Genomic DNA, 27,576 nt, shown 5'->3' on the forward strand with positions numbered 1-27,576 from the left:
GTGTATTAACTTCTGGAAAGCAGGTGCTGAAAATTCCCTTTGGCAAAGTCCAGTATAGTATTTTCCCTCAGACAATGGCATTGTCACATCAGGAGTTGGTTGTCTTTTCAGGGCGTCAGCATACAATACTTCAGAGCCTTTACTTGTGGTTTACCCCCAGTACTGAAGAGCAAACGCATATAGCTTATGCTTTAATGTAGATGTGACTTTTTAAAATAGTTCAACAAGATCTCTCTTGAGTTCAACAGACTCGGCAGTTTATTTGTGACAGCTATTCCTGCTTGTCAGTGAATTCCTATAGGACAGAACCTTTATTTATTTATTTATTTTTAATCTGGAGGGTCTGTTGTTGGTATCTTTAACACATATTTTACTGTTTACTGTGCAAATTACAGAAATAGTGGAGAGTTATCCTTCCAAAATTGATGTTTCAGTATAACTTCAAAACTTGAAGATATTAAAATACTTAATTAGTGTGTATGTGTGCATGAATTAATTTTTAAATCCATGCTTTTGTAGTTACGTGGCATATGACCATATTAACACCTGTTGTCATACTTGGATGTGAACATTTTTATGATGGCCCAGCCACTTCACGTGAAGAACAAAGGTAATAACGTTTCAGATGCTGGTTTAAGTAGCAGAATCACAGCTCTCAGCTTCCTGTCAAAAAGCCTTCAGTTTGAAGGCACAACTTCTGAATCATCTAACAGAAATTCAGCATTCTGTGAACAAACTGAACAGATTTTTGCCAGGTGTAAAACAGTATGGAAGGTGCTAGCTTAAGCTGCAGCACTAGAGTGGTCAACTGCAATAAAAAGAGACTCGGTCAAAGGTGGGCAAAGGTATTTAATTTTGTTTTTTTTGTAGCTGTATGTATGCTTGATTATTGATAAAGATCATCAGTATGATTATGGCTTATAAACACAGTTAACTTGTTATTATCCAGGCTTGTGTGGGCTGGAATGCCTTAGATAATTGAAAAACCTGGATAATTGGGTACTGGGGAATTCAGTGCAGATACATGCAGTGGGAGTTGGAGTTGCTTCAGTAACATTTCGTGCCTTCAGCACCATCTCAGTGCTGTTTGATTCATGCTCTCCATTACCCTTAATGAAAAGAACTTGTTCTGGGAGATCTGAGATATCTGGGTATGTAGCTGTCTTGAGTCTGAAGGAGTCATTGAACTTCATTGCGTTTTGGGCAAAAGAGTGATTAATCTGCTTCAAGGCCTAAAAAAGCCGTGTAAGCTGTATGGCTGTGTTGGCTGAGAGGAGAATTTGGACTAGTAAGCCTGTCAGACCAGAGCAAACTCAGAGTGGCATATGTAGTCTGACTGCAACAAATTACTTGTGGGAAAATGAATTGTCCATTTGTAAAAAAAGGTAGTTTCTGATATGTCAGTAGGCAGACTTACCCGAAAGTTTGTATGTCTGGTAAAAGTGTTTGGCTAAAGAATAAGCTCACTGGAAAGACCACATTGCTTATAAGGTGCTCATTTAAAAAATCAGACGCTCTTAAGTTGTTTTAAAATATTTTGTTTCTGAATGTTTGTCGATGTGACAAAACTATATGTAAATATAAGCTGAACATAGACCACCTGTTCAACAATACTGGAAGAAAGTAGAAAAGGCTACCTTGTACTATAGCTATTGTACAACTATCTATTCTGAGTTTTCTCCCTTTGGATGTTGGAAATTGTGTGTGTGTATATAATTTTTTAAATTCACACTGAACAGCTTTAATTGGAACAAATTTATGGATGGGGGCATTAACCCCCTTTATTTAGGGATAGGCACAGAGCAGTGAAACTGTAACTCTAATGTTATCACTGGTGGTAAGATTTGAAACTGTCTAGTATCAGAGTAATAACAAGAAGTGAATGTGATAGCAAAAGAATAGGAATAGATAAATGTTTCATATTTAACTGCAAATTTTCCCTAACACAGGCATGCATTAGTGTTGTTAAATCAAATCACTTTTCAAATACTTCTGTTCTTAGGAAATTCAGTGGAAGGTGCAACTCATAGCAGGAGGCTGCGGTTGACAGCTGCAGCTGATGAAGGAAACTCTGTGAGTAATTGTACTTTATAATTACCCCTAATAATCTGAGTATTTCTAGATAGCAGAAATGACAAGCATATATTGCTATTGCTGGAACTTTGAAATTTTAACTCATTTTTTGTTGCCATACTCTGATACATTAGTATATTTCTATCCCAGAGGGCTGCATTTTCTGGTAAGAATCACCTGAGATTTTTGTCTTGTAGGTACCCCATTCTGATGTGATTCAGGAGAAGCCAAAGAAGTTGCAATATTCCTCTGAGAATGTTTTCTCTATTGGCTATGATCAGAGTCTGTTTAGTTTGCTAGTATCACCCCCACAAAAGATGACATGCCATCATTGTGGTTTATTTGGTAAGTTTCCTTTACCCTATAGTCTGTGATACAGAGTACGTTTACTAATGAAACTGGGTCAGAACAATTGCTCAGAAACATACCTTCCAGACTCTTGCTGTAAAACGGACATGTATTTTATCGTCTCTCAAATGCAAGTTTAATAACTATTTAGAACATAGTTGGAGTTACAGAATCAATGAACAGAGGGTAATTTCCTGCTTCACTTAATACTATCTTTTTCAATTTTAAATATAGACAGACTTTGGTCAACTGGGGCGGCAGTATCCGATAGCTGCAGATGAGTAAAAATACCAATTTGTATGCATTTGGAATTGTAGTGGTACCTTCTTGTAATGTAGTCATTAAATAATACCTAGAATCTGTAACTTAACAGCTGTCATCTCTTCTGACATAGATGTTTCTCTCTGACTTCATATTTTTTAGGATCCCTGAGGTGTTCACAATGTAAGCAGATATGCTATTGTTCTACAGACTGCCAGAAGAAAGATTGGCAAACGCATGGTGTTGTATGCAAGCCAGTTAAACAGAAGTACGTTTGTTAAAAGTTCTGCCAAATAATGTTTACAGAAAGACAATATTCCTGCTAATGCAACTTAAATTGCAATGTAAATACAATATTACAGTAAAATGTTGATTATTCTTAGGTTAGTATTGTATTATCTGATACTTGTCAGAAAGCTCAGCTCTGCTGTGTTAGAAGGATGACTTGAAAGATGTTATTGGGTTTCTCAGAATGTTCTATAAAGTGGTTTCACAGTTGGTTTAAGCCAAAATAAATGGTTCTGCTTTGTGTCCATATTCAGAATTATGTGAACCTGCAGTAAAAATATCAGCTTACTGCATGACTTTGCTATTGCTCTTGAAGATGCAGGGAAGGGAAGAGAACTGAGACAATGAGTGGCACAGCTAATGTATTGCCTTAAACAGGCTCTGAAAAGGCACCCGTTGAGTCCAAATACAGCCTTGGTGAACTTCACTGATACTTTATCTTTGGTCAAGACAGCTGCAAATAGAAAAAATTCACTCAGCCAGCTCATTGTCTAGCTGCTCATTATCACTCTTTGACCTGCCAGCTGCGATGCTTTGGGAATGATCTGAGCACCTAAGCTGGCAACCTCTAGCAAGAGTTGATGATAGCAGTCTGAAGAAATAGTACATTGCTCAGCAAATATGCAGCCAGGTGCCCATAATCAAAGTTTACAAGAGAATACACTTATTTTTCCCCTAGGTTTTGCTGCAGTGGTTGAACCTGACTCTTCTTTTTTTTTTTTTTTTTTAAATAATTGAGCTGGCACATGTTATTTCAATTTTACTTATGTTCTCAACTGAAATAGCAAAATTATCTTTTTCATGCTTTTACAGTTTTGAAGGCTTACCTAGGATTACAGTGTTGGAACTGCACAAAAGCAGTGTGAGATTACTTCTCCAATTTGATTAAATTTAAATTAGTTTTTGTTACGTTCTAAGTTTTGGTGGCATTAGGAAAAGCATACCGAGTGTTGCGTGGCAGGGAGCTAACAAATTTGTCATTCCCCATTTCTTAGAGGAAGAATAAGTGTTGACATGAACCACATACAATGAACACAGCTTTTTTGTTTTATTTGCAGGTGGGTGTTACTGATGTTTCTTGCCTGCCTTTGATTCTTCAAAAATAACACATTTTTCTTTGATTACAGTTTAAGCAGTAACAATGGAGGCAAGCCACCTGCTAAAGCCAAGAGGAGAGTTTACCTTAAGGTATAGAATGTGGTTTTAATGAGTTCTGTGTCTTGAATGGACCTGCTGTGAGCTAGTTACAATATGTTTAATTTAACCTGTGAAGGAAAGGAACAAATTTCAAAGTTAGTCTTTTACTCCCTTTAGAAAAACTTAGTGCTTCAAATCAGAAGTTACCAGAGAAGCAGTGAAAAGTATGTTACTGCTTAAAGCTCTTAGCAGGACTGTGACAGAGCTCACTATTTGCTGAAAAAAAGTGTTTGTGAAAAAGTTAAAAATCAGGACATGTATCCTTCCTAAAATATTTCCCTAGCAACCATCATACAACCTTAGCTTGTCCAATTCAGAAAAAATTTAGTGCGTTGGGGTTTTTCTTCTTTTTCCCTTGCCTCGATCACAAGCTGATGCTGGGACCTGTGTTAATCGTATGAGAAATACATTTAATGCAGTATTGTGTGTTAACAAATACAGATAAAATCTTGTTTCCTTAATGTAACAGAAATAAAACCTGATGCGGTTTTGCTTTTTAAGTTTCTAGCAAAATAAAACCTGATGCGGTTTTGCTTTTTAAGTTTCTAGCCTCTCTCAATCTCAGTATTAGCCAAACAATTCTTCCTGTAGTCTTCCTATGAGCTGTTATGCAGGAGATCATTTTGCTGTCATCTTGGTTTCCTGGGATCATGTTTGTGGAAGCAACTAAATATGCATACCTCCAATTAGCTCCATGCTTGCACTGTATAACAAAATTCCCTTTTCATATACTTCTTTGAGGTAGCTCATTCATCTATTTGACTTTCTGAAGGAATTTAGAAAGGAGGCTTTGTCTTAGGTTATGACATTTCTGTTAGTTCATCCTGATAGCTTTCTGCTGTTTGTGCTTGTGTCCGTGCATTTTAGTAAACGAAACTGATCCCCCTTTTCTGTTTATGTACAGTGCTTCGAAAGCCACCTATAGTAGTCTTCGTGTTAAAGGTCTTAATTGTAGTACCTATTCCATGTGTAGAAGGGTATTCAATTGAATAAAAATGCCCATGAATAACTTCTAGGAGGGGGCCTTTATATCAAGTGGAAATACTATATGAATAAAAAGTTTGTTTTTTGAAATAATTGAAGGGTTTATTTCTCCCTGGTTCATCTTCTGGGTCTCAAGTGAGCTAGCAGGGAGGGTGAGATAAGCTCATCATTGTATATTGAGGAATGTTTAATGTATTTTGCTATTGTACCATCAGATGCATTTTTATTAGAAGGATATTTGCCAGTAAACAAATAATTTGGTAACTACAACAGAAATTTGTCGCTGTGCATTTTTTTTTTTGAAGTATGTTGATCCAAATAATTGTTAGAGAAAGAGACTTTCTCTAATGATGTGTGAGAGTATTTTTCTAATGTTTTTAGGGTGTCATAGACACAGATGCTATGCATTGGATATGTTAAGACTAAATGTTAAAACTTCCAGTAAAAAAAAGTATGCCCTCTTTTAAAGCAGTAGCAGCTGTTATGTACCCTATTAGCTGCGGTGTTAAAGTTACAAGACTGCATGTGGAATTCAATTCCACTTATGAGAACATCATAAGCAGGAAATATTTCGAAGTTGTCAGTGTTTAAGCAGGTATGAAAGGAACAGATGAATTCATGCCTCTGTCTGCTGCCATTGTGTAAGTACTTCAGTACTTCTGATTTTTTTCATTGCATGCTCACTGTATCTGTGTGCTAACGTTTTAAGGATTATATTTTCAAATATAATAAGGAGTGTTTAAGACTTTTATCTTGTTGATAAAAGCACTTTTTTCATAAATTTTACTTGAGATGCTAAAGGTTATTCTTTCTTCCCTTGGTTCTACAAGAGCATTTATCTGAACAACTTCAACTTAAACATAACTTTTAGCTGTTTTAAATAGGGTAATTCAGCATCTGCGGATTCCCTCCAGATAGAAGAGCACATCAAGAAAATAATGCTTTCGGATCTCCAAACTCTAGGGCTTAAAAAAGCTATGGAAATAAAGGTACTTTTCTTTTGAGAGAATACTGAGATGCTTTGTTAGATTGTTTTTGAGGTTTTGCTAAGCATATCTATCTGCATATGTCAGTTCAGCTCTTTGCCTGAGTTTGCTTGCTTATAAAATCTGATAGTCTTTTTGAGAAGATGAGTAAATACAATGGGGGAAAAGGGAGAAAAATGTTTCTGTGAAAGTGGTATTTGTTCCCTAGAGTTACTACTGCTATATGAGAAAATAGAATCAACTATAAGGTGTAATGCATTTATTAAAATGCACAATGATCCTGGATGATATACTGGATGTTGCTGTTGCATAATTCTCATGTACTATGGCTTTTCTCTGTAGGGTATAGTAACAGAGTTCAGGAGTCCAAGTGAATTTTATGTCCTGATAAGTTCTCCGGAGGTTTTAGACCGTATCAATAAAATTTCTGTGAAACTGCAAGACTGTTACGCTAATACAGTTATTCAAGAGGAGTATATTCCTATGAAAGGGGAAGTCTGTGTTGCAAAATATTCTTTGGATCAGGTAACAACTTACTGTCCCTGAAATGATAATTCTGTGTTGAGCCCATTGAACTGCGTGTTTTGCTTTTGTGCCTCTGTCAGTGAAATTAGAGATCCGCTTATGATGGCATTTGGAGAACATAATAATAAACTTTCTAATATGTGGAACACAAGTTTAAGACACTGGAGTTTTTCTCCAAAAGCTTTACTTCTGTGTATTTTCAAGTACTTAGAGCTTGTAGGAGTGGTCTGTCTTACTGCTGTTTAAAGGCTCTGTGTTTTTAGTAAATTTATATTACTACAGTTGAAAGAGTTTAGAATATGATTCTGCCTATTTAAGGAAGTTATTCTTACTTCACTTCTCATCTGACTTTCCTGATTGCATTTCCATAGTCACCTGTAGTAAAACTGTTCCCATTTCCCTTCCTGTCAGCATTTTTTGTATTCCTTACCTTTCTTTCTCCTGTGCTGTAGGCAGATTCTTGATTGCCAGCCAGTGTCAGCAGATGTGGTATTCTGTCCTCACAGCAGCTAACATTACACTGGGCTGCGTTCATTTGAGTTGCTTCAGTATTGCTCAGTTGCCTTTTCTTAAAAACAAACCTGATGAAATAAATATTGAAGTGTGCATTTTGACGAGGAATGCAGTGAATGTGTTGTTTCACTACATTGTGTTCTTACTGAAGAGGATATCATTTATTTCTGTACAGACCTGGAATAGAGCACTGGTAAAAGATGTGGATATATTGCAAAAGAAAGCCCAAATATTCTACATTGATTATGGAAATCAAGAAGACATTTCACTGTCCAGGATTAAAGCACTCCACAAAGACATTGAACGGTTTCCTCCATGTGTGAGTTTTGTTTTCCTAATGATAGTTGTGATATTTTAAATGAATAGCTCTCAAAATGAGTGTAACTCATGTCTCAGTATAACTGCCATTATCACAGTGTTTTATGTGTTCAGTGAAAGTGGTGCATGAGAACTACTGTCCTGTAGTAAGATTAACTTTCTGAGATGTTCCACAAAAATGAAAGACCTGTCTTTTTTCTTCCTAGTCCCAGAATCCTTGGATTCTGTGCTTGTGAAGTAACGGCAGGACAGTTGGGCCCACATTTCCCTTCTATTCTAGAGGGCAGCAGGGGAGGCATCCTTCCTGAATGCTCTGATTTGCTCTAATCCAGTGGTGACAAAACAATCTGTGGTTTGGGCGAACCTTTTTTGGTGTGAAGAAGGCAGTTACTGACCTGAGTTGCAAGATTTGTGGTAGTTGTTTGTCATCTAGCTGAGTTCATTGTTGTGCTGTGTGAATGTTGTTCATTTCAAAATAAATGGCCTAGCCTAATCTATTAATTAAACTAGTATGTTTGACTTTACACATAGAAGGATAGAGAAATGGTCTTTAAACCAGTGACAGTCTTGAGTAGCAGCTGTTGGAAAACTTCATTCAGAGCTCGTTCAAACTGTCTTCTGCTGGGTTCATAAAGGATTTTGAGAGCCTTTGAATCTTGTCTTAAAACCATCAGCGTCAATTGAGGACAAGTTAGGGCATACGCCTCTGCTCAGACGGAGGCTGAAGTGTAATACAGCCATGGTTACCTAAGACAGCATGTATAGTGGGAGAATCAAAGGGCAAATGTAGTTTAAAATTTGAACTTAATGTCCTAATTCTTAACTGTGCTTTGTAAACAAATTTCTTGAATTGATAGTGCTTCAAGTTCCAACAGCAGTTTTTACTTTTATATGCCAGATGATATTTTTGAGGGCCTTAATTATTTAATCACTTTTTTTAAAGGGGCAAATAAACAAAAAAAGCGTACTCTAACCGTAATTCTTTCCAGGCCATTAAGTGTTCCCTTGCTAATTATGATGCAAGACAAAAAGGATGGAATGAAGGCATCACTAGCTTTTCTCCTCAGTTCATGGGAAAGCACTGTTCAGTAACTGTTGTTGACATACTGCAGGAAGAAATGATGCTCAATTTTGCTGTGGATGTTGTTCTTCCAGATTCTGGTAAGGCAGATTTGATCATATGGAAAAACAAACAACTGACAAGTCTTTCATGCTCGTGCTCGCTCTCGTGCTCGCGTTCTCTCTCCCCAGTACTCTTAAAAGAAGTGTTTTCTCTGCTCCCTCTCATCCCCCTTTCTGTTTTTTTTTTGGCCTACATTTTACCTTTAATAAAGAGGTCATTTAAAAAGATCTGTGCCTAAACTATCTTATCTCATGCTTAATAACCTTAAAAGATCTTTTAAGCTCACCTTTTCAGTAGAATCTTAAAACCAGTTCACTTTTTCTGAATTTTCTTGTTTGTATCTGCTTTAATGTGATGCACAAGGATATGGGATCATGTTTTTCCTTCTCTCTCATGCATTTTTGACCCTTAAAAATGATAATATCAGTTTCTAGTTCAACTCTTAAGTGTTTTACCAGCTTTTATTATACTTCATACGTACTCATACAGACTAAAGAAGAATTCCAAAGACACTGCTACCACTTGATTATTGCTATCTCTATCTAGTTTGACAACTATAAGTCAAAATTGTAACTTGGAAACACCCCCTGGTAGGGCCAAGCACAGCAACTGAGATTTACTGAGCAGTCTGGATTTTAGATCTTCAGCTGAGCTAGGGAACTGTGGTTGTGAAACCAGCTTAATATACAGAAGGTGTGCCTGCTGTCCTTGTTGGGAGGACTGTTTTGTGTTTTTTCTGGATGCAGAGCATAAACAATATAGTGATTCAAGAATATTCTTCTCATAAATATGCAGCCACAGAAACTTTAAAGGAAGAAATATTTGATATTTTTGATTTAATAGAATTCTTGACAGGCAGCAAGCTTATCTCCGTGTCATAGTTCCTGCAGTCAGAAGAACGATGGTGTGACCAAAGCCCCATGTAAATATAACTGATCCAGGGTTATAGTAGGCGGATTTCATGTTCTGTTGCTTTACAGTGTACTGATGGCCAAGCTGTATAACCTACCAGCTTCTTAGAAAGGAGATCACAAAAATCTCATGGTCTGCCTGAAATCTTGCATGCATCTATTACGTGATCTTCTTTCTCTCCTTTGGCTTTTTTTCAATTGTGATTTCCTTAGCAGGAAAGAACTGATAGAAACCAGGGTGGGTCAACACTCAGTTGCTTGAGAGAAGCATAAAGACGGTGGGAATAGACACTATCTTGATGCATCTTCTTAAAAAAGCCTTTTGACTGGCGGGGTGTTGGGGGGATGTACCCAGTCCCTTGGGGATGTCTCTTTCTTTAAGAATAGTGTGACTTCAACAAACTGTGTGATGTAGCTACTTCAAACAATGAAAGAGTAGTTACAAGCAACTTAAACATCTGTACACAAGTTTTCAGTTTAAAGGAATTGTATTGGAAGCTTGAGATGCTGTTCGGTGCATCTGAAGTGGACTACATAATTGCTAAGAAACTCAAGATTTCCTTGTAAATCTTGCTATTTCCTTGCATACCGAGTGATGTTAAGTTTGGCGATATGTTCTGAGTCTTTATATTTGAATTGTTGCAATCAGCTTTTCAGCCAACAGTCTTTACTGGTAGTGAATTCCTAAATGTTGATTGTTTGAGTAAACAAAATGAACAAAGCAGTAACAATCTTTGAACTACGAATGTCTTCAGGAAGCTCAAGTACTTGAGTTATTTTGAAACTACTGTTTTTCTGCTTTCTAAGCATGTTATGTGCTCAAGAAATAAGTAGAATGTGCTCATTTCACTATGTGATGGTGACAGGTTATGCTTAGAAAACAGTTCCAAAACAACACTAAATTATGACTAAACTAAATTACAACTACCTATTGGTTAATTAACGGTTAATTAATAGTTAATTACTTTGTTTCATACATCTGTATTTTAGGGAAATGTCTAGATGCAGTACTGTTAGAAGTGAGATCTGATTTAACTCCAAAGAACAATGCCACGGGAACAGACTCTCCAAGAGGTGAGTAAGCAAGTCAGGTTTAAGTCGGAGACTGACAAAGTTTCGGGAGTTTTAAATCCTTCCACACTGAATGATACTGTGAATGTAGTAAATATTCCAGCTGTTCGGTAGCTTCACCTTCTACTTAAAAACATTGGCTAGATGAGCTACCTTGAGTTCACTAGTAACGCTAGCACATATGCTTTTTACTGGTATAAAATACTTTTTTAGTGATGGTTATGTGTCATGGAAAAAATAGCAGGAGCCCTAAAAATCTAAAGGATCCAGCAAAATGAGTAAACCATTTAAGCATATTTAGATCTTGTAGCTTAATTTAGCGTAACTTTAAGTGATTCTGAATGCTGCGTGGTGATGTGCATTTCAGAGTCATCTAGTTCTTGATCAGTAACCTATTTTCCTTTTTTCTTTTGTGTGTGTGTGTGTGTGTGTGTTAGAAAACCATTCTAAAGGAAGTGAAGAAAAAATAGCTGAAGGTGAAGAACCACTTCACACTGCTGATTCGGTTGCAAAATGTGTCTGTATATGTGTTGGAGATGCATTTTCTGGTGTGGTTTCCCATGTTCAAACTCCAGAAAATTTTTTCTGTCAGCAGATGCACAATGGACGTAAGTGACTCAATTGTTGAAAACGGGGGTTGTGAACTGTCTAGTATGTTTGTTTTTTGTTTTTCTTCTCCCCTTCAGTAGAAGGTAGCTAGAGGGAGATGTTGCTGGTTGCATAGTTTGTGATTCTCTAACTTTTGGCCATGCCTCAGTCAGTTAAGAGCCATAGGGTTGGGTAGGAAGTTTTGGCAGTTAGCTCTTAATACTGCTTATTAACTAGTAAGATGATAACCTATGGGGAGTCTGAGTAATTTGAAGTAGAAAGATGGTATGGCATGGAGTTTAGCAGTCAGGTGAAATCAATTTGTATCACAGATTTCTAGATGTTTAAATCTGTTCTTTTACATGTTCTAGAAATGTGTGCCAGTTTCTGATTACTCTGTTTATTGCTGTAGGGCATGATTTCTGTGAGTGGGGAGAAGGGTTTACCTGTAGGCTAGGTGCTTGGTCTGAGCTTCTTTGTATCATAACATGGAAAAAATATGTCAGTATGAGGAGGCAAGATAATAATGCCCAAATCATGCTTTGATGTCTTCTGGTACCCTAGAACATAAGACTGTAAGTAACGGTTACAACGGATCAGCGTACTAAGCTGGACTTTTGGTATGTCTCCCACAATGGCCGTAAACAGATGTCTGGGAAGGAGTAAAAGCAGAGTAAGCATGTGTGGTGTATCCCCATAACACTGTCCAGACCTGCAGTTATTTTCCCCTAAAAGTGCTTCCTCAGCTGGATGTGGTCTGGTACATCTCATAAAAGTCGGTGGCTTTCTCTTCTGTGAACATCTGCAGCCTCCCTTTGAATCCTCAGGAGACTGGTAGCACACACTGTCCTTTGGCAAGAAGTTACACTGGTCATCTACCTATTGTTCGAAGAACTGTTGTTTTCTGTTTCTTTTTAACCTGGCTCCACTAGCTTTGTTTTGATTCTTCCGAGCTTCAGTTATGTTCATGTATTGAAGGAGTCTGTGAATGGTTATCCCTGTGCATTCTCCTCACCATTGTGATTCCTCAGACTTGTGTCTTGACTCTCTCCAGCATTATAGACTGAAGGAAGAGTCCTAGTCTGATCAGATCAATCATTGTTTTGGAGTTAGATTAAACGTTATGTAGAATAATAAAATTGTGTATATTCCGTTATAGTACAAGATTTTCTTCCAGGCTTTGAACTGAAGATTTGTGGTGTTAGTGCTTTTGTAATAACTATAAGGCTTCCAAAACTCTAAGGTTTCCAAGCCCTGTGTATTTTAACATCAGGTCATCTTGCTGAGCTTCAAGTGTCCCTTGGTGAATATTGTGACAAAATTCCCAGTATCCCAGATTTCCATCCTGCTGTTGGAAATGTGTGCTGTGCCCAATTCACAGGTAAAGAACAGGTGAAAATAAGACTTTTAATTTAAGTCACTTTAATTTATTACCAGATTACAAAATTTAGAATTACTTACGTTTAGAAATGTTTCATACAAAGTTTGTTACTTGTATCTACTTTTAGCTGTAGATAGTGCTTGGTAGTGATTTTATTTTATTTTTTTAAGTTTTATTAGTGGTAAATATGACAGCACACAAATATTAGTTAAAAAAAGACTATGAGATGGTACCTTCTTGAGCAAACATCTAGCACTGTGGTCACTTTGTATAAAGTAGCTTTTCAAAATACCATGAAGAAATTGGATTGCTATCTATTGCTGAGCACTATTTTCTGTGGCTGGAAATAAATATAGACTTCTAATTTTAGACCAAAAAAAAAGGAACAAGGGAAGTAGAATTATACATATATAGCATTGCTACATAGATACTGAGAGAATGAATTCTACCAGAGTAACAAAGACCTCATAGTTCTGAATTGTGTGTTTGGAACTTAGACACTTGACATAAGTGATAACTAGAAATCTCATGATAAAATCTCATGAATTTTGCCTAAACATAGGTTAGTATTCTGTATAAAGCGGTGTTTTGTGATAGAAATTGATGTCTATATCAAAGAAATATCTTTTGCTTTATAAGAACATGAAGTGCAGTAGGATGTAAATGAGTCTTTTTTTTTTTTTTTGTCTCCTTGTAAGTCAGTCTCTTTTTCATTCAGCTCTTAAATTACATTGCTCTTCTTGAGCCTTTCTTCTAGTCAGAAATGTTGCTGCTATGGCTGTGTGTGATAGGTGAGCAATCCCACTCACTTGTTCCTTTTCAGCTTCCATGTGGTTTTGCTGCTTTGTATGAACTACTTGTTGAACTGACAGATAAGCTGAATTAAAGACTCATTTTCTGCACATGCAGAAAAAGCTAGTACAGTCAATGTTCTGTCTTGGCATTTGAGTGGACAGTGGTTTCAGGTGCTTAGCCAAGAAATGCCTTCAGTTCATTAGTTCAAACTCGTTTCATGAACTTGGCAGTCAGTTTGTATTTCTCAAGTATTTTTATTGAATTTAAATGATTAGATCTGTTGTGTGGCTTTTGAATTGAGTGTCCTTGGGGTCTGATGGCTGAGATGCTGTTCATTGTTTAAATATATTGAACCTAAGCACTTCATCCATGTAATGTAGGTCTTCCATGCAATATATATTTGAAGGAGGGGAAGGTCTGTATGGAAAGTCACCGTTTGCAACACTTAACTCACACAAGGGATGAAGGAGGTAGATGCCGTCTTCTGTGAGGGCTCCGTGAAGCTTTGTGTGAACTGTACTGCTGCCTCAAGTTTATGTTAAGATTGCCATTGTGTTTTATATTGGAGTATGCCCAAGAAATAGTTTTGTTCCAAGGAATTAAAAGAAGGTACCATGAACATCTTTATCTTCCTTTCTAGAAGACAATCTTTGGTATCGTGCTGCCATTCTAGCATACACTTCTGAAGATACTGTTCTGGTGGGCTATATAGATTATGGTAATTTTGAAGTTCTTCACCTGACTAGACTTCGTCCTATGATTCAGAGACTAATGGAGTTTCCAGTTCAAGCAATAAGATGTACTTTGGCAGGTATGAAATAAATGATAAGCTGTTTCAGACTGGATAGAGACAGAATAAGTGGATTTATCTAATTATCACGTGCCTCTAGCATCTTTTAAAATAAGGGAAAGGGTGGAGTTAAGAGCAGGCATTATTTCCAAAATTCTCAGTTCTCACTTTTTACTTTGGAGGAGAACCTAAGGCAATGCCTCCCTCATTTCCCCAATGAATATGGAACGTGACCTAAAGAAATCTCCCTTCTGGGGCAAATCATGCTGGCTATAACTGCTAATGCATATTTTAGGATTGCAAAAGGCCTGTATATTGACATTAAAAAAAAAAAAAAAAACAATCAGATGTTTCCTGATTCAAGTCAGGGATTACTGCTGCATAAAGTATATCTTTCTGGAATGCAACCCACTTGTGCTGACCACTGACTATAAAGTTCTGTTTATAACTTTAATTTTTGGAAACAAATTTAACAATGTAAACAGTAAAAATATAAGGAGAAAGAAGCTTATAGTTACTATAGCAGATACCTCATTGTTGAGAGATCATTAATGTTACTCTGAATGTATGTTTAAAGCTAGGTTGTATTCTTGAGACCCAATGGCCAACACTTAACCTGGATGTTCATAGTAAAAGTAATCTGAATTTACATTTGTTTTTATGGAATAAACTACTAACTAGTTGTACATTACCCCTTTTGAGTTTCTTATTAAATCCAGCAGCAAAAATTCAGAATCTAAATAATTTTTTGTTTTGTAATCTTGTTATAAGCCTGAGGAGTGGGGGGAATTCCTTGGTATATCTGCTGTTTGACCCGTAGTCTTAGTTTTGTTTCACCCCTCTGCATATTGTTAAGGCCTGGACTGTTCTCAGAATCTTTCGGTACAATTTGACTCTTTAGGTGTAAAGCCACTGATGGGAGCCTGGACCTCAGAAGCTATTTCTCTCATGAAACAACTGGTGCAAGACAAAGTGTTCACAGTAAAAGTAGTTGATAAAAAGAGTAATAGCTTTGTGGTGGAGCTCGTAGATGCATCAGTTACTCCAGTACAAAATGTATCAAACTATCTCCTAGAAAAAGGCTGTGCTGCTGAGGAATCAAAGATGGCATTGCCAGCAATTGAAATGAGTGATGTTGAGGAGGCAAATGGTGAGTACAGCAAGCTGGTCCTGCCGTGCTGGCTTTATTTAACCTCCTACTAGAATAGGTACAAAGTATACCTGTTCTTACACACAAGAACCTTCTGGATTGGATCATCAAGTCTAGCCTTTGCAACTTCTCCATGAATAGAGGGGAAAAAAAACCCTCTTATTTATTTATTATTTATTTATATATTTTATTAGTTAGGTGGCAATCACTTACTTTTAGAACACTGTACTAGTATTTCCAGTTTCTCTCACTAGAAGCCTCCTAATTTCCAGCTGAAGTAGTACATGATTAGTTAGCACCATCTTGTTCTTACTGCCCTTCTTTAGTTCAAGTAGTGTTTCATCCTTGCTGTCCTATAGTTTACACATAAAACAGTATATTTAATCATTCAAAGATTTTTGAAGTGAAGTAGCCCATAAGACTTTACTGGGAAAGTTGCACCAGTTGCTGCTTGCTTTTTTTTTTTTTTTTTTTTTTTTTTTTTTTTTTTTGCCTTTAGCAACTAAAGCTTCAATTTAAGAGGTTTGCAACTTTGTGTCAGCTTGCTTTGTGTTCTGGGAAGGTTCCCAGCTACTCTGCTATAAAGCACCTTAAGCTCCTCCTTTCCATTCCGTCTCTAGTAAAACTATATTCTTTCCTAATCTCTGTTCTGTAACATCTATATGTACTGAAAACTGGGGGAAAGTGTTTGTGTCAGGACCATATCCAGGTCCCTTAATTTTGACCTTCCTCACCAGATGGTTCATGAATAGGACGTGGTTATCCCTTATCATTGTTCAGAAGTTTAAGGAACCCTGTATAAAATTTAAACCAACATTAATTTTTGTTATTGTGTTTATATCCAAACACATCTTGATGTATGGCCATCATCCTGGGTTTATGTTTGTACTTTTTTTGGCTACTTTTTATCTCTTCCAGTTTCAGTTGTGGAGTTAGATACAAGTCTCTCCTTTCAAGTCTCTACAGGTCTTTCCTCCACATTTTGAATGCGGTTTCTAAAAAGAGATAATCTCTTTTTGTCTTAAGCCTTTTAAAATTTAGTGTTATCTATTGGAATTTGAACACACGTATTTTTCTGGCAACTTGCAAAATAATTTTTCATTAGCTTGTTTTGTTTAACTCAAACTATTGAAACTTGTGATTGCTGGATCCAGCATTAAAAGCAGATCTTGATTAACTTACCCGAAATTAAGAAACAATGTATTCTTGGTTTAGGGAGCTATTTCAAAGATATCTTGCCATCACATAAAAGAACAAACAGTTATATTTCACAGTTGTTAAGCATCCTAAAACCTTCTCTGAACTTTCAGCCATCTGTTTATTTTTCTCGTCAACCTTTCTTCCTTCTGGAGTGGTAAAATTAAACTCAGCTTCTACATCTTTGAACATATTTCTCAATATGCAATGATTATTCTTTGTCCCTTCCAGTAGAGATCTGACAGTCTTTTACTATATGAAAGACAGTCTTACATTCTGCTGAGAATAAAGAAGATATCTGTGAGAGCCAGACTTCTTTACTTTGCTTGTAGGCAATATTCTTTCCTCAAGTAATCTACTATCAGACAGAATCCTGGGCAGATCATGCAGTATTCCAATGCAGCCCTCTTGATACTCAGATCTCTTACTGGAGCTTCATTTTTCAGAAGGATGCTCGACTATGGATTCTTCATCCTTGGAGATATTCAAAAGCCAGGGTCCTGGGCAGCCTGCTTTAGGTGACCCTGCTTGAGCAGGAGGGTTGAACTAAATGATCTCTAAAGGTCCCTTCCAACCTCAACCATTCTGTGGTTCTGTGACTGGAAAGATCTGTCAGAGGCCAGCCACTTGGAATTGAGTTTTTGGAAGGACTGACAGAATCTCTCTGCATGCTGTAGCCTACCACAGGCTATGACAAACTTAAGACCTATGATAAATACAAGAAATTTTGGTAATATGCTAAAGGAGTGGACAAGAGGTTCTTCAGTGTGTCATAAGTTAGTCTTCATATCATATATTTTACACCTATGTTAAGCAGTATAAGAGAATAATGTACATTGCAAATATCTGCAATCAGTCCTTCTATTAATCTTCCTAGTTTGGTGTTTTGGGGGTTTTTTTGTTTTGTTTTTTGGTTTTTTTTTCTCCTTAGACCACTTCCAGCACTCTGTGATAGTTATTCCCCTCTTCCGTGTCCTCTGCCCTGTTTACTAGGAACTAAAATTCTCCAAAGTCCCCCTTGTTAAGATTACTGCCATCTAGTCTTCATCTTTTTATGTAATTACTCTTCCCCACCCATCTTGTCCCTATGTCCCTATCAGCAGTGATCAAATATGTTAAGCAACTGGCATGTTTCTCTTATGTGCTTTTAGTCTGTGAAGAGGCTATCGCTGGTAATTAGTCACTTAGATTATTTATAACAAGAAATCTCAGGACATGAAGAATGAGCATTCAGGACGTGTAACTTTCCCCAAATTTATTGTAACTTCTTTTTTTTCCTCTACTCCCCCTCCACCTATGTCTCTAGAGAATACAGCAAACAAAAACATTTGGATGTGGAGTAAATTAACTCTTAAACAAACAGTGGATGTCATAGTGTGTACCCTGTACAACCCCGGAGAATTCTACTGTCAGGTTTCAAATAGCAGTGGTAAGTTTTTTCAGCCTTTATCTTTCTGCATAGTGACTGTGCTTCCTGACTTCTCATTTATTAATGTAGTTCTAGTGCATCACTGTTTCAAGTGAGTTTAGAGTACTAAGGCTTACCTCTGAGTTTGTACATCTAAGCATAAAGAGTACAAGTAAAATGCTGCAGAAATTGGATTATGGTATGTAGTGACTCTGAATTCTCAAACTAATGAAGATAAGCAGTTGAGTAAAATTCAATGCAACAATATAGAGGAAAGTGAAAAGAGCTAACGTAAGCTAAGCAAGGGATGACTAAACAGAAGGTAGCAAGTAAGAGAAAAAGAAACATTCCCTGTGCATGTACAGAACTACTGGAGTCCTGTTCTATTATTGTGTTCTGTTCTAAAGCAAAAACTTATGAAGCTATACTGGCAGACTTTCAAGAGAGTCAGAAGAGATAAAAAATGTGAAGGCTAGAAAATATGGCTTCTGAGACTTCACTTTCTCTTGGGTGGGCTCAAAATATCTCGTTTCTCTATTTATAGAGAGAAACTTCTCATAATCACTGGCTTTTTAATCTAGTAGAAAGAGCATGATAAAATTCAGTGGTTGAAAATGGGAGTCAAATGCATTCAAACTAGCAATAGTGGGCAGATCTTAAAAAGTGGAGGAAATCTATTACCTGACTCTTCCAGGGTAGTGTAGATTTTGCCTGGCTTACCACTTTAAAACATGAGTGAATGCCTGCTTAAAAGAGACTTAATTCATACTAAAGAGTTTGATACAAAAGAGCAGGATCAGATCCCATTGTCTGTCATGCATTGGTTGAACTAGCTAATCCCCATAAATTTGCCTAGTCTTAACATACACTTTAGATTATAGAGTGAAAGGTGCTTGTTGGATTAGTAGGAAGAATTACTAGTCATTTTGCTGTCATATTCATCAGATAAGCTCAGCTTTCTCACTTCATGCTAATGAATGTGCCTAATAAGTTAACTGAGCAGTTCAAACAGTTATTTTATGAGATACTAAATTTCACTGAAATCTCCCAGGTCTCTTAAAAGTGAGCTATAAGGTGAACAGTATTAAGTTTCATTCAGCTTGTTGTATTGATCTTGTCTTTTGTTTTTATTCTGTTTTTCAGAGTTACTTGCTCTAAACTCACTTAATAAATCATTGTCTGAATACTGTCAAAAAACTCCACCGAGTGTTTTTAAACCTAAGAATGGAGATCCGTGCTGTGCTTTTTTCTCTGGTACGTAAGAAACTAGAATATTTTAATTTGTACAGGGTGAACATTAAAAAAAAAAAAAAAGTTAGTCTGTAATGCAGAAGATAACAAGGAGTTGGATTTATTCTCTAACAAAAAAAAATTGCTGGTATAATTAACTTACTAAATGTGAGAACTTTCTTTTAACCTTCTTAAATCAGCTGATGGTAACTGGTACCGTGCTCTCGTGCAAAATGTTGCTTCAGATGGAGCTGTTAAAGTATGCTTTGTGGACTACGGAAATGTTGAGGAAGTACCACTGGATAAAATTCGTAAGATTTCATCCTCATTCCTAAAACTCCCATTTCAAGGGATTAAATGCTGGCTTTCAGGTGCATCTTTTTATGGCTTCTTTCATTATAAAAACTATTGCATTTAGGGACTTCAGGGAGCAGGGGGGTCAGTATACCTTATGCAACTCTTTTGTACATTACACATTTTATGTGTTGCTTCCAGACTCTGGAAAATGTGGGAACCGTTGTTTTAGCCTTAATACACAGCAGATTGGCATTTAACAGAGAGACATTTGTTCTTCTCTGAGCTCCTGAAAGTGTTGTGGAGTGATCTAGCATGGAAGTTATTCACTGATTTACCAATCAAAGGGAATTTGTAGTTCAGTGCTAATCCATCTGCAGTGCTTACTGGCATTTGGTTGCTAAGAGTAAAGGGTTGTATTTTGCATTTGTGCAACTTGGTGATTTTCCCAAAATTTTCACAGTCAAAGGAGTGTCTATGTTTTTATGAAGCAAGTTAGTCTTTCAGCTTTCTATAGGGCTGTCTCATTTGATTCTTGCAGAGTCTGGCACTGTACTGCTGTTTCTCCATCTTCTCCGTATTTCCTCTCTCTTCCTTTTTCTACACCAGAGCACTCAAAATCCTACAAAATTGCTGTTGGTCCTTTTTAATGTAGTCCCCTTGGTTTAAAAAATATATGGAAACAGCAAAAAGCTCAAAAGTATTCTATCAGGGCATATTCTGCTTTTCTTTTTGACTTTCAAGACAATTTGATTTTCTGTTCCTTTGGTAAAAAAAAATATATGAAATTGCTTCATAAACAGTGTTTATAGTGTTGCTTGTGCTTAAGCACAAGTATTAATTTGGTAGAACATCATAAAATGTAGGGGGAAAAAAAAACTTGAGTATCTTGAGGAAATCTTTTATGTTAGAGGAAGGAAGGAGGAGGGGAGACAAGTTATCAAGTGTGAAACAGAATGTGTATCCCAGAGGTAGTGAAAGTCTTGATATCAAGAGTTGTGCTTTAAGGAAAATATGTATAATGTTGGAAAAAGTTGCATAATGGAGGTACTTTAAACAGCTGTTCTACTTCCTAGGTATAAAGCCTGTTAACAGCAAATGGATCCCAGAAGCTACAGCAAGATTTCATATGTATGCGGCAGGGATAAAGCTTCAAGCCAGAGTAGTTTCCTTTTCCAGAGATGGGGCAGGTGTAGAGCTCATTGACAATTCCACAAGTTGTCCTAAAGTGATCAATGAGATGTTAATTTATGAACAGTTGGCTGTAAAGGAAGTTTTACAAGATAAAAATAAGTGTCCAAATAAATTTGTTGACAAAAAAGGTAATTAAAATGACTGTTAATTTTTAGATTGAAAAAGAATTTTCCTTTAATCAACCTTTAACCATGGTTTTGGCCTTAAACCTTAACTAAGATCATTAATAAGCATGCCTAATTTTGAGTGTATAGTGAGTTTTACAGTTAAACATAAGCTGCCCTGCAGGTGGCATTGTAGGCAAAAAAAAGTGAAAAATCACTGGGTTTGTCTTAAATGATCACTATTTGAATATATGACAGTGGAGAGGTATCAATTTGCTACATGACTGAAACTTTTTCTGTGTTTACTTACCAATATCTTCTTTTTCTGAAGTCTTTTTTACATAAACTATTAGCATATTAAAAACTAGCTAGTGAACAAAAAATTGAGCAAGAATATTTTGGTTTAGCTTTTTTTTTGTGCAGTAAAGACATGCAGATGTCTGTAAAATTCAAAGTGATACTCTGTAATAGACACCTATAACCTGTATATGTTTCAAGAAAAGTGTTACACTGTATTTTATTGGTCTCTGATTCTATTAGAAATCTCACTTGGGCAATGGAAGTCAGTAGAACTGGCTATAGATGAAACCCTATCTGTCTGTGTAACGGAAGTCATAAGTCCAGACTTGTTCTATGCTGTGCCAGTTCAAACTAGAGGTAAGAAACAGTATCTTCTATTCTTAATATCAGTAAAAAGTCATTGCTACAAGCTGGTTAAGCAGATGAAAGCCTGTAGTGAACTGAAGCAAATGTAGCTTGGAAAGTAGAAAAATATACAAAATGCAGAAGAGTGGGGGAGAGGCGGTTTTGAATCAGGTTGAGAGCAAGTAGGCTATTCATTATACCCAGACTTGATTAATCATCAAACACTTTTGCTCAGTAGATCTAGAGACGCCACATATGCAGCTGATTGACCTGGAAGAGTATTGCAAATCTTGTCACAAGCAGCCCTTTAAACCCAAAGTGGGTGAAGTCTGTTGTGCAAAGTTTTCAGGTGAGGGAATTTTTCATTTTTATATTTTCTTGACCAGTATAAAACACAATTTTTTCCCCCTTTAGAAAAAGGAAAGACTCCAATTTTAAAGTGTTTACAGATCTCTTATTCTGTCACAAAGTATAGCCCAATTGTGTCTCTAGGGCAGATAAACTATCTGACAGTCTAGGAGAGAAAATAAGGAGTATGTTGTGCACTGCAAAATGTATGGCACTTTAAGAGGGGAGAATAGCCAGTAACTGCAAAAACTGAAATTTTCGTGCTGCTGTGTATCACAGGCATGTGAAACTTGTGGCAGAGCAATAGTACATCCGTGTCTGTACACAAACACTTGTGGTTTGTGGGTAGGTTTTTGGGGTGGCGGTGCCACTGGGTACAGCAACTGATCAATCAGCTTTGTTAGCCTAACCAGCTGTCCAGGCTTAGGTGGACTGTTAAGTCAGAAGTATTCTTAACTATTAGGTAACTTAAATTAGTATATTGATCCTTAAGAACAGAGGATAGTCTGCTGATATATTAGCTCACTACTTTTATTTTTTTTAAAAAAAGGTAGTGTTGACTAACAAATACTGAATTTGGTCTCCATGTGGATTGTTATAAGAGATCTAGCTAAGTGCTGAACAGGCTTGAAAGCAGTAAATACTGTAAAATAAATTAGGTGGATGCTAGCTGAAATAACAGCTCACAGAAAACATAATGGATGAATTGAAAAATGCTAGGCAGAACATGTGCATGTACTTAGGTGTTCAACAGCTCTTGTTTTTAACTTTTATTTATTTGGCTCTTCAGAATAATTGGGAGAGGAAATAGTTTTAAAAAAATTTTTGTTTATATATTGGAAGGAAATATGTGTGGGGAAACAAAGGTGAGGAACTAGAAATATTGTGTGTAGACATCCTTAAACAGTGTTGTAGTAAAAATCCTATCTGTATCACTTGGGCAAAATTCTAAAAACAGTGGTTAAATCTTATAAATATTGCAATTGGAAACTATTTCCTTGTTCTGTGGATTTTCTTGTGAAGTGGCCTTCTGTATATATCTGAGTACTTAAAAAGTTACCAAATGTGAAACATTCTTGGAATGTTTCTGTTGACACATTCAGTTTCAATATGTTCAGCTATGCAGTTGAACATAGATTGTTGTTCTCAGGATAATCTGTACTAAAATAGTGCTTCACATAAGACTTTTTTGTTTTGATCTTTTCAGGTGATGGCCGTTGGTACAGAGCTCTTGTTCTAAAAGTTTCTCAGTCCTTAGTGAAAGTACTATATGCAGACTATGGGAATACAGAAACTTTACCACTTTCGAGCGTGCTGCCAATCACTGATTCCTACTTGAAGCTGCCTTTTCAGATAATTAAATGTTCACTTGCAGGTAGAAAAACCTGACGGGTTGTTTTCTCGAACATATATATATATCTGTATCTGTTCTGATGATAGTGTCCATTCCTTCTTATTGATAGATAAGATGATCTGCTAAAATAGTATACTGGTTAATACTGTGAAAGCTGCTTTAGAAAGAATGCTTTTAGTTAATGATCTGAAAAATCTACACGGAAAAAGACAAAATAAAATCTAAGCTATTAACTGAGCTAGTAGTATAAAAGTTAACCTTTGTGTTTTCAAAAATGTGACGGCATTATGTGCAAGATTCAAGTGATACCATAAAGGAACTGTTTATAGCATAAACAAGTTGATTGTACCCTCTTTTTTTTTTCTTTTTTTTTCCCCCCCAGGAATAAAGAAAGCTGAGTGGCCTCCATTATTACTAGATATGTTAAAAGAAATGTTATTGAATAAATATGTCACAATTACAGTGAAAGGGATTAGTGGGAATGTTAATTTAGTAATAGTGGAGAAACTCTCTGAAAATGGTACTCTGAATGTAGCTGACAAACTAGTAATGGAAGGCTTGGTCAAATACTGCAGTACTGGGAACTCACGTGCTCTACATCAAGGTACTTATTTTCACTAATTTAATTTAAAACTTAATTGGAAGAAGTGTATGCATGTGACACGCCTAAGTGACTTTTCCTTCTAAAAGTCTCAAATTCAGCACATCAACTCTTAAATGAAGGAAGCAGTGGTCCTACATGTTTTGCTCATTCATTTACTTTGTTTTTGTAGGCTGTGGGAGTGAGACCAAATGCTGCTGCGCAGAATTGAGAGTGCAAGTAAGATTCAGTCCAAACAATGTTAATGTATTTTTACTTTCCCAGAATTTAAATGCAACCCAAAGTAGGAAGGGAAGGAGAATAGGAATGTAATAATAGCTAACTGAAACACTAAAGAAATGCAAGGCAAATATCCTGACATTTTATTTTTCTCCGTTTTTTACCTGGTAACAATTAGAACACCCTGAAACTGAGGTAGGATAGGAAATAGGTCACACAGTCTTGGTCAGCCCATATTTCACCACACATAACAGCTAGATTACTCTCCCCCCCACACCCACTCCCTAGTATGAAGGCTCAGGAATATTGCTTTTCTGTCTGTTGTAAAGTAGTTGCTGTGTTTTACATAAGCTGCATCATTTGGGCAAAGGATAGAGAGGTTTTTTTTTTTTTCTTTTCAGTTGTATGGCAGTGTTTTACTGTGGCTGCAACTTGGCAGACAGCTGCACATTTAAGAAATTATGTGTATTTTGGGTAGCACGGGTGAATATTAATATATGCAATTGTTTCAGTCATGGAGCTAGGGTTGGGAATCTGTAAATTCAACGGAATCATGGAAATATGTGTAACAACAACTTATTTGGAAAAAAAATGAAGTGTCACTTACAGAAATGGCATGTTCCTGTAATTTTTGAATTTTTTGTTTTTAAATCTTGTTTTTAAGGTTAACTGATGCTATTTATGAAATACTGAAAAGAACTTCAGATTGCTAAAAAGTGACTTAAAGTATGCAAAAAAAAAAAAAAAAAAAAAAGAAAGATCCATCAGCCTTTCTCAAAATGAGGGTCGGTCTTAGAGTAATAAGCAAATTTGAATTTTAAGGACAAACCACCTTTGGGGGTTCCTAATTTTCAGCCAGAGGCAACAAGACCAAAAGCAAAAATGTGCACTGTGATATTTGTAGGCAGAAAAAAAGCATCTCTGTTCAAGGTGGTTTAGAACTTTGCAGCTTCAGAGGTAGCATAGTTACTAGTTGCTTAGTGACAGAAAGGTAGTAAAACTGTGCTGTTCCTGAGTTTAGTTGATCCCCACCCCCCCGCTGTCCCACTGTACGCTGGAGTTGAGCCTCCTATCCTCTTCCCCCTCAGTATCAATTTGATCATCCAGTTCTCTGGGGTTTGATCCATCTGATCTCGTCTGACTTCACTTTGGTCACTTTGTTTTTGCCATTCTTCCTCATTCCAACGAGATTGGCTCAAAGTCCCCTGACAGATGAAGAGAAGACAGACAATTCCAAATAGAACTGAAGATACCAAGAAATAGCCAGGTGTAAATAAGCATGAGCCAGGTGGGGCAAAGAAAATTCGATAACAGGATAGCTTCACTAGTCTGTTAGCATCTTGATCTCATTCCTGATTTAAGTATTTCGTCAATTGTGTTCAAGGCTGTTCAAAAAAAAAAAATTAGTGTTAGCTGTAATTCAGCTACAAGGGTTTCTTGTTTGTTTGTGTTTTAATACAGGAAGGAGCTCTATACTCATTGCATTAGGACTTGGCTGAGTTTAGCTTTGGTATCTACCCTAATTTGAAATTGGCAGTTAAAAAACACACACACAGAGTATTGTGTGTGTGTGTGTGTGTATATATATATATGTATATATGCATTTATATACACACACACACACACACACACACACACACACACACACACACACACATATATATATACTTTTTTATATATGTGTGTGTTTTAAATATAAAAAATATTGATGCTAATTCTTTCTCCTTATTCCACAGCTTAAGAAGCATGAACAGATTCTCCTCTTTCTTTTAAACAAATATGGAAATTGTGATGGATTCAGTGAAATGAAAAAACTGTTGGATTAAGTCTCTCTGACATGTGCAATTTCATTTGTATTTATACCAGGTTGCTGCAATTCATTTTTTTGGAAGAGCAATTGTATGCATCAGCTTATAAAGGAGAGAGTTGCTTTGTAGAAATTTTGCTGTTTAGATACCAGCACGTATGGACTATTGTTGTGAAATAACTACTTAACCTTGAAGGATTTCAAAGCTGCAAGTTAATTTTTCTCTTCTGTTTTTGTTTGATACAATGTGTTTATAAGCGCTTTGCTTTTATTTAGCTGTTGAATGTGCATAACCTACAATGCAGTGGCATTCCATAGAATAATCGGCTTCTGCATACCTGAATTTCAAACAATTCTAATCATAAAGCTTGCTTCAGCTTTGATTAATGCCTTTCATTTTACTTGAAAAATGATATCTTCTGATTATAGTCATCTTTCAACTTAATTTCTTGTCTATCTGAAGTTAGACTGAAAATCATTCTTTATAAGCTTGGTTTCAGTATCATTAAAAGTTAAATCTTGGACTGTATATGGATAGTTCTCTCTCCCTACAATCAGTAAACACTTAGATGCACACAACTCTTTATTTACAATTATGCTGTTTAATTTGGACCTGTGAATGTTGTTTTGAAATGAGTTCTAATAGATCTCTTGATTTTTGTCTGTGTTACAGTTAGCTGTATGTTTAAGACTGGTACCCTGCCAATTTTTTTCATGTCATAATAAAAAGATCACATTCTGGGATATGACAAAAGTACTGAAAGTCCATTAATAAACTTTGATTCAGTATTTCTCAAAAATATAATTAATACCTAGTCATTATTCCTGACTCTTAATCCAGTGGCAATGATACTAGTGGGTTCGAAATCACTGTTCACAGAGCACAGTGATATTTGCTTGTTAAAGCTGCATTGACATTTTTTTTCTTTTGAAGTAAATACGTTAACATAGGGTTTTGTTCAAATTGGAACGATCTTGAGATTAAACGTGTTCTGAAAGTGAAATGTCTTTGTTTGACTTAATGTTTCATTTATAAATTGCCTCAGTTTTTCCTGCCTTTTCTTAGTTTTTCTTGCATTCTAACACTTGCAGTGTCTAATAATTAGACTAAATCTTGCACTTAGCTCTCTAGAGTTCTTCTTTTGCTCCCCAGTTCTGAACCAAGATTGTGGCCGTCTTGAGTGTCCTTTATCTTCCTGGGACAACTGTGACCTTTAAAAGCATTTGTCCACATGCAAAACAAAATGTACTGCTGCTTTAGTCCTCCCACAGCTTTTGTTCAATTTTCCACGTATTGCCTCTCCTAGCAACTAATATTCAGCAAGCAGTCGTGCTGTTTCAAAAGATGACTTTCACAGCAATAGTCAGAAGTAGTCACTTTGTCTACATTTGAAAAGCAGGAAAAAGAAAATTCTGGAGGAGGAAACGATTATTTGTCCTATGCAGGCATCAGAAACCCTGGAAGGCAGTGGTTGGTATTTTACTTAGTAATGCAGGTGTGGTGTGGTGCAAAGGAATTTGGCAATATCTTTCTAGATAGCGGGAGGAAGGGAGAATTAAAAGACCTAGAATGGTTCAGAGTTAATTCACTGCTTAATTTCAGACAAAAATTTCTGGAACAATGGTGTAAGGTCAAATCCAGAAAGAAATGTGGAAACCTCTTAGACACCTTCAAAACTGTAACATCCAATCTCTTTGTAAATAAAATGCCCTAATCTTCTCTGTGCTCTTTGAAAAAAGAGGTATGGACTGGAACTCTGCAATAACAGCACTTTTGGAAGTAAAATAGTTTAATAAAAATAATACAGCACTGAAAAACAACAGGGTTTCATTTCAGTCCTTTGATTTGCTTCCCATTTATGGATCACTGTAG

The 27,576-nt window shown here is 36.4% G+C and overlaps 1 protein-coding gene across 1 annotated transcript; it reads left to right on the forward strand.

Moving 5' to 3' along the window:
• Positions 1 to 402: 402 nt before the first annotated feature.
• TDRD1 (tudor domain containing 1) lies at positions 403 to 27,423 on the forward strand. The gene is made up of 24 exons (XM_026096180.2): positions 403 to 610; positions 2,003 to 2,073; positions 2,271 to 2,418; positions 2,845 to 2,950; positions 4,098 to 4,158; positions 6,036 to 6,140; positions 6,480 to 6,662; positions 7,351 to 7,494; positions 8,483 to 8,654; positions 10,518 to 10,601; positions 11,036 to 11,206; positions 12,460 to 12,567; positions 14,003 to 14,173; positions 15,054 to 15,302; positions 17,806 to 17,928; positions 19,051 to 19,161; positions 19,338 to 19,448; positions 20,508 to 20,753; positions 21,270 to 21,386; positions 21,610 to 21,723; positions 22,930 to 23,097; positions 23,459 to 23,680; positions 23,850 to 23,896; positions 25,633 to 27,423. Exons 1-24 carry the CDS (start codon positions 577 to 579, stop codon positions 25,720 to 25,722), a joined length of 3,156 nt encoding a protein of 1,051 aa, XP_025951965.2. The 5' UTR covers positions 403 to 576; the 3' UTR covers positions 25,723 to 27,423.
• The last annotated feature ends 153 nt before the right edge of the window (positions 27,424 to 27,576 follow it).

This window comes from Dromaius novaehollandiae, chromosome 6 (assembly GCF_036370855.1).
Source record: "Dromaius novaehollandiae isolate bDroNov1 chromosome 6, bDroNov1.hap1, whole genome shotgun sequence".
NCBI lineage: Eukaryota > Metazoa > Chordata > Aves > Casuariiformes > Dromaiidae > Dromaius > Dromaius novaehollandiae.

Bases quoted from the DNA above. Each gene is read 5' to 3' on its own strand.
- TDRD1 (XM_026096180.2), top strand. From the start codon at position 577: ATGATGGCCCAGCCACTTCACGTGAAGAACAAAG. The intron at 2,419-2,844 runs GTAAGTTTCCTT...CATATTTTTTAG, and splicing joins CCATCATTGTGGTTTATTTG to GATCCCTGAGGTGTTCACAA. The intron at 20,754-21,269 runs GTAATTAAAATG...TGATTCTATTAG, and splicing joins TAAATTTGTTGACAAAAAAG to AAATCTCACTTGGGCAATGG.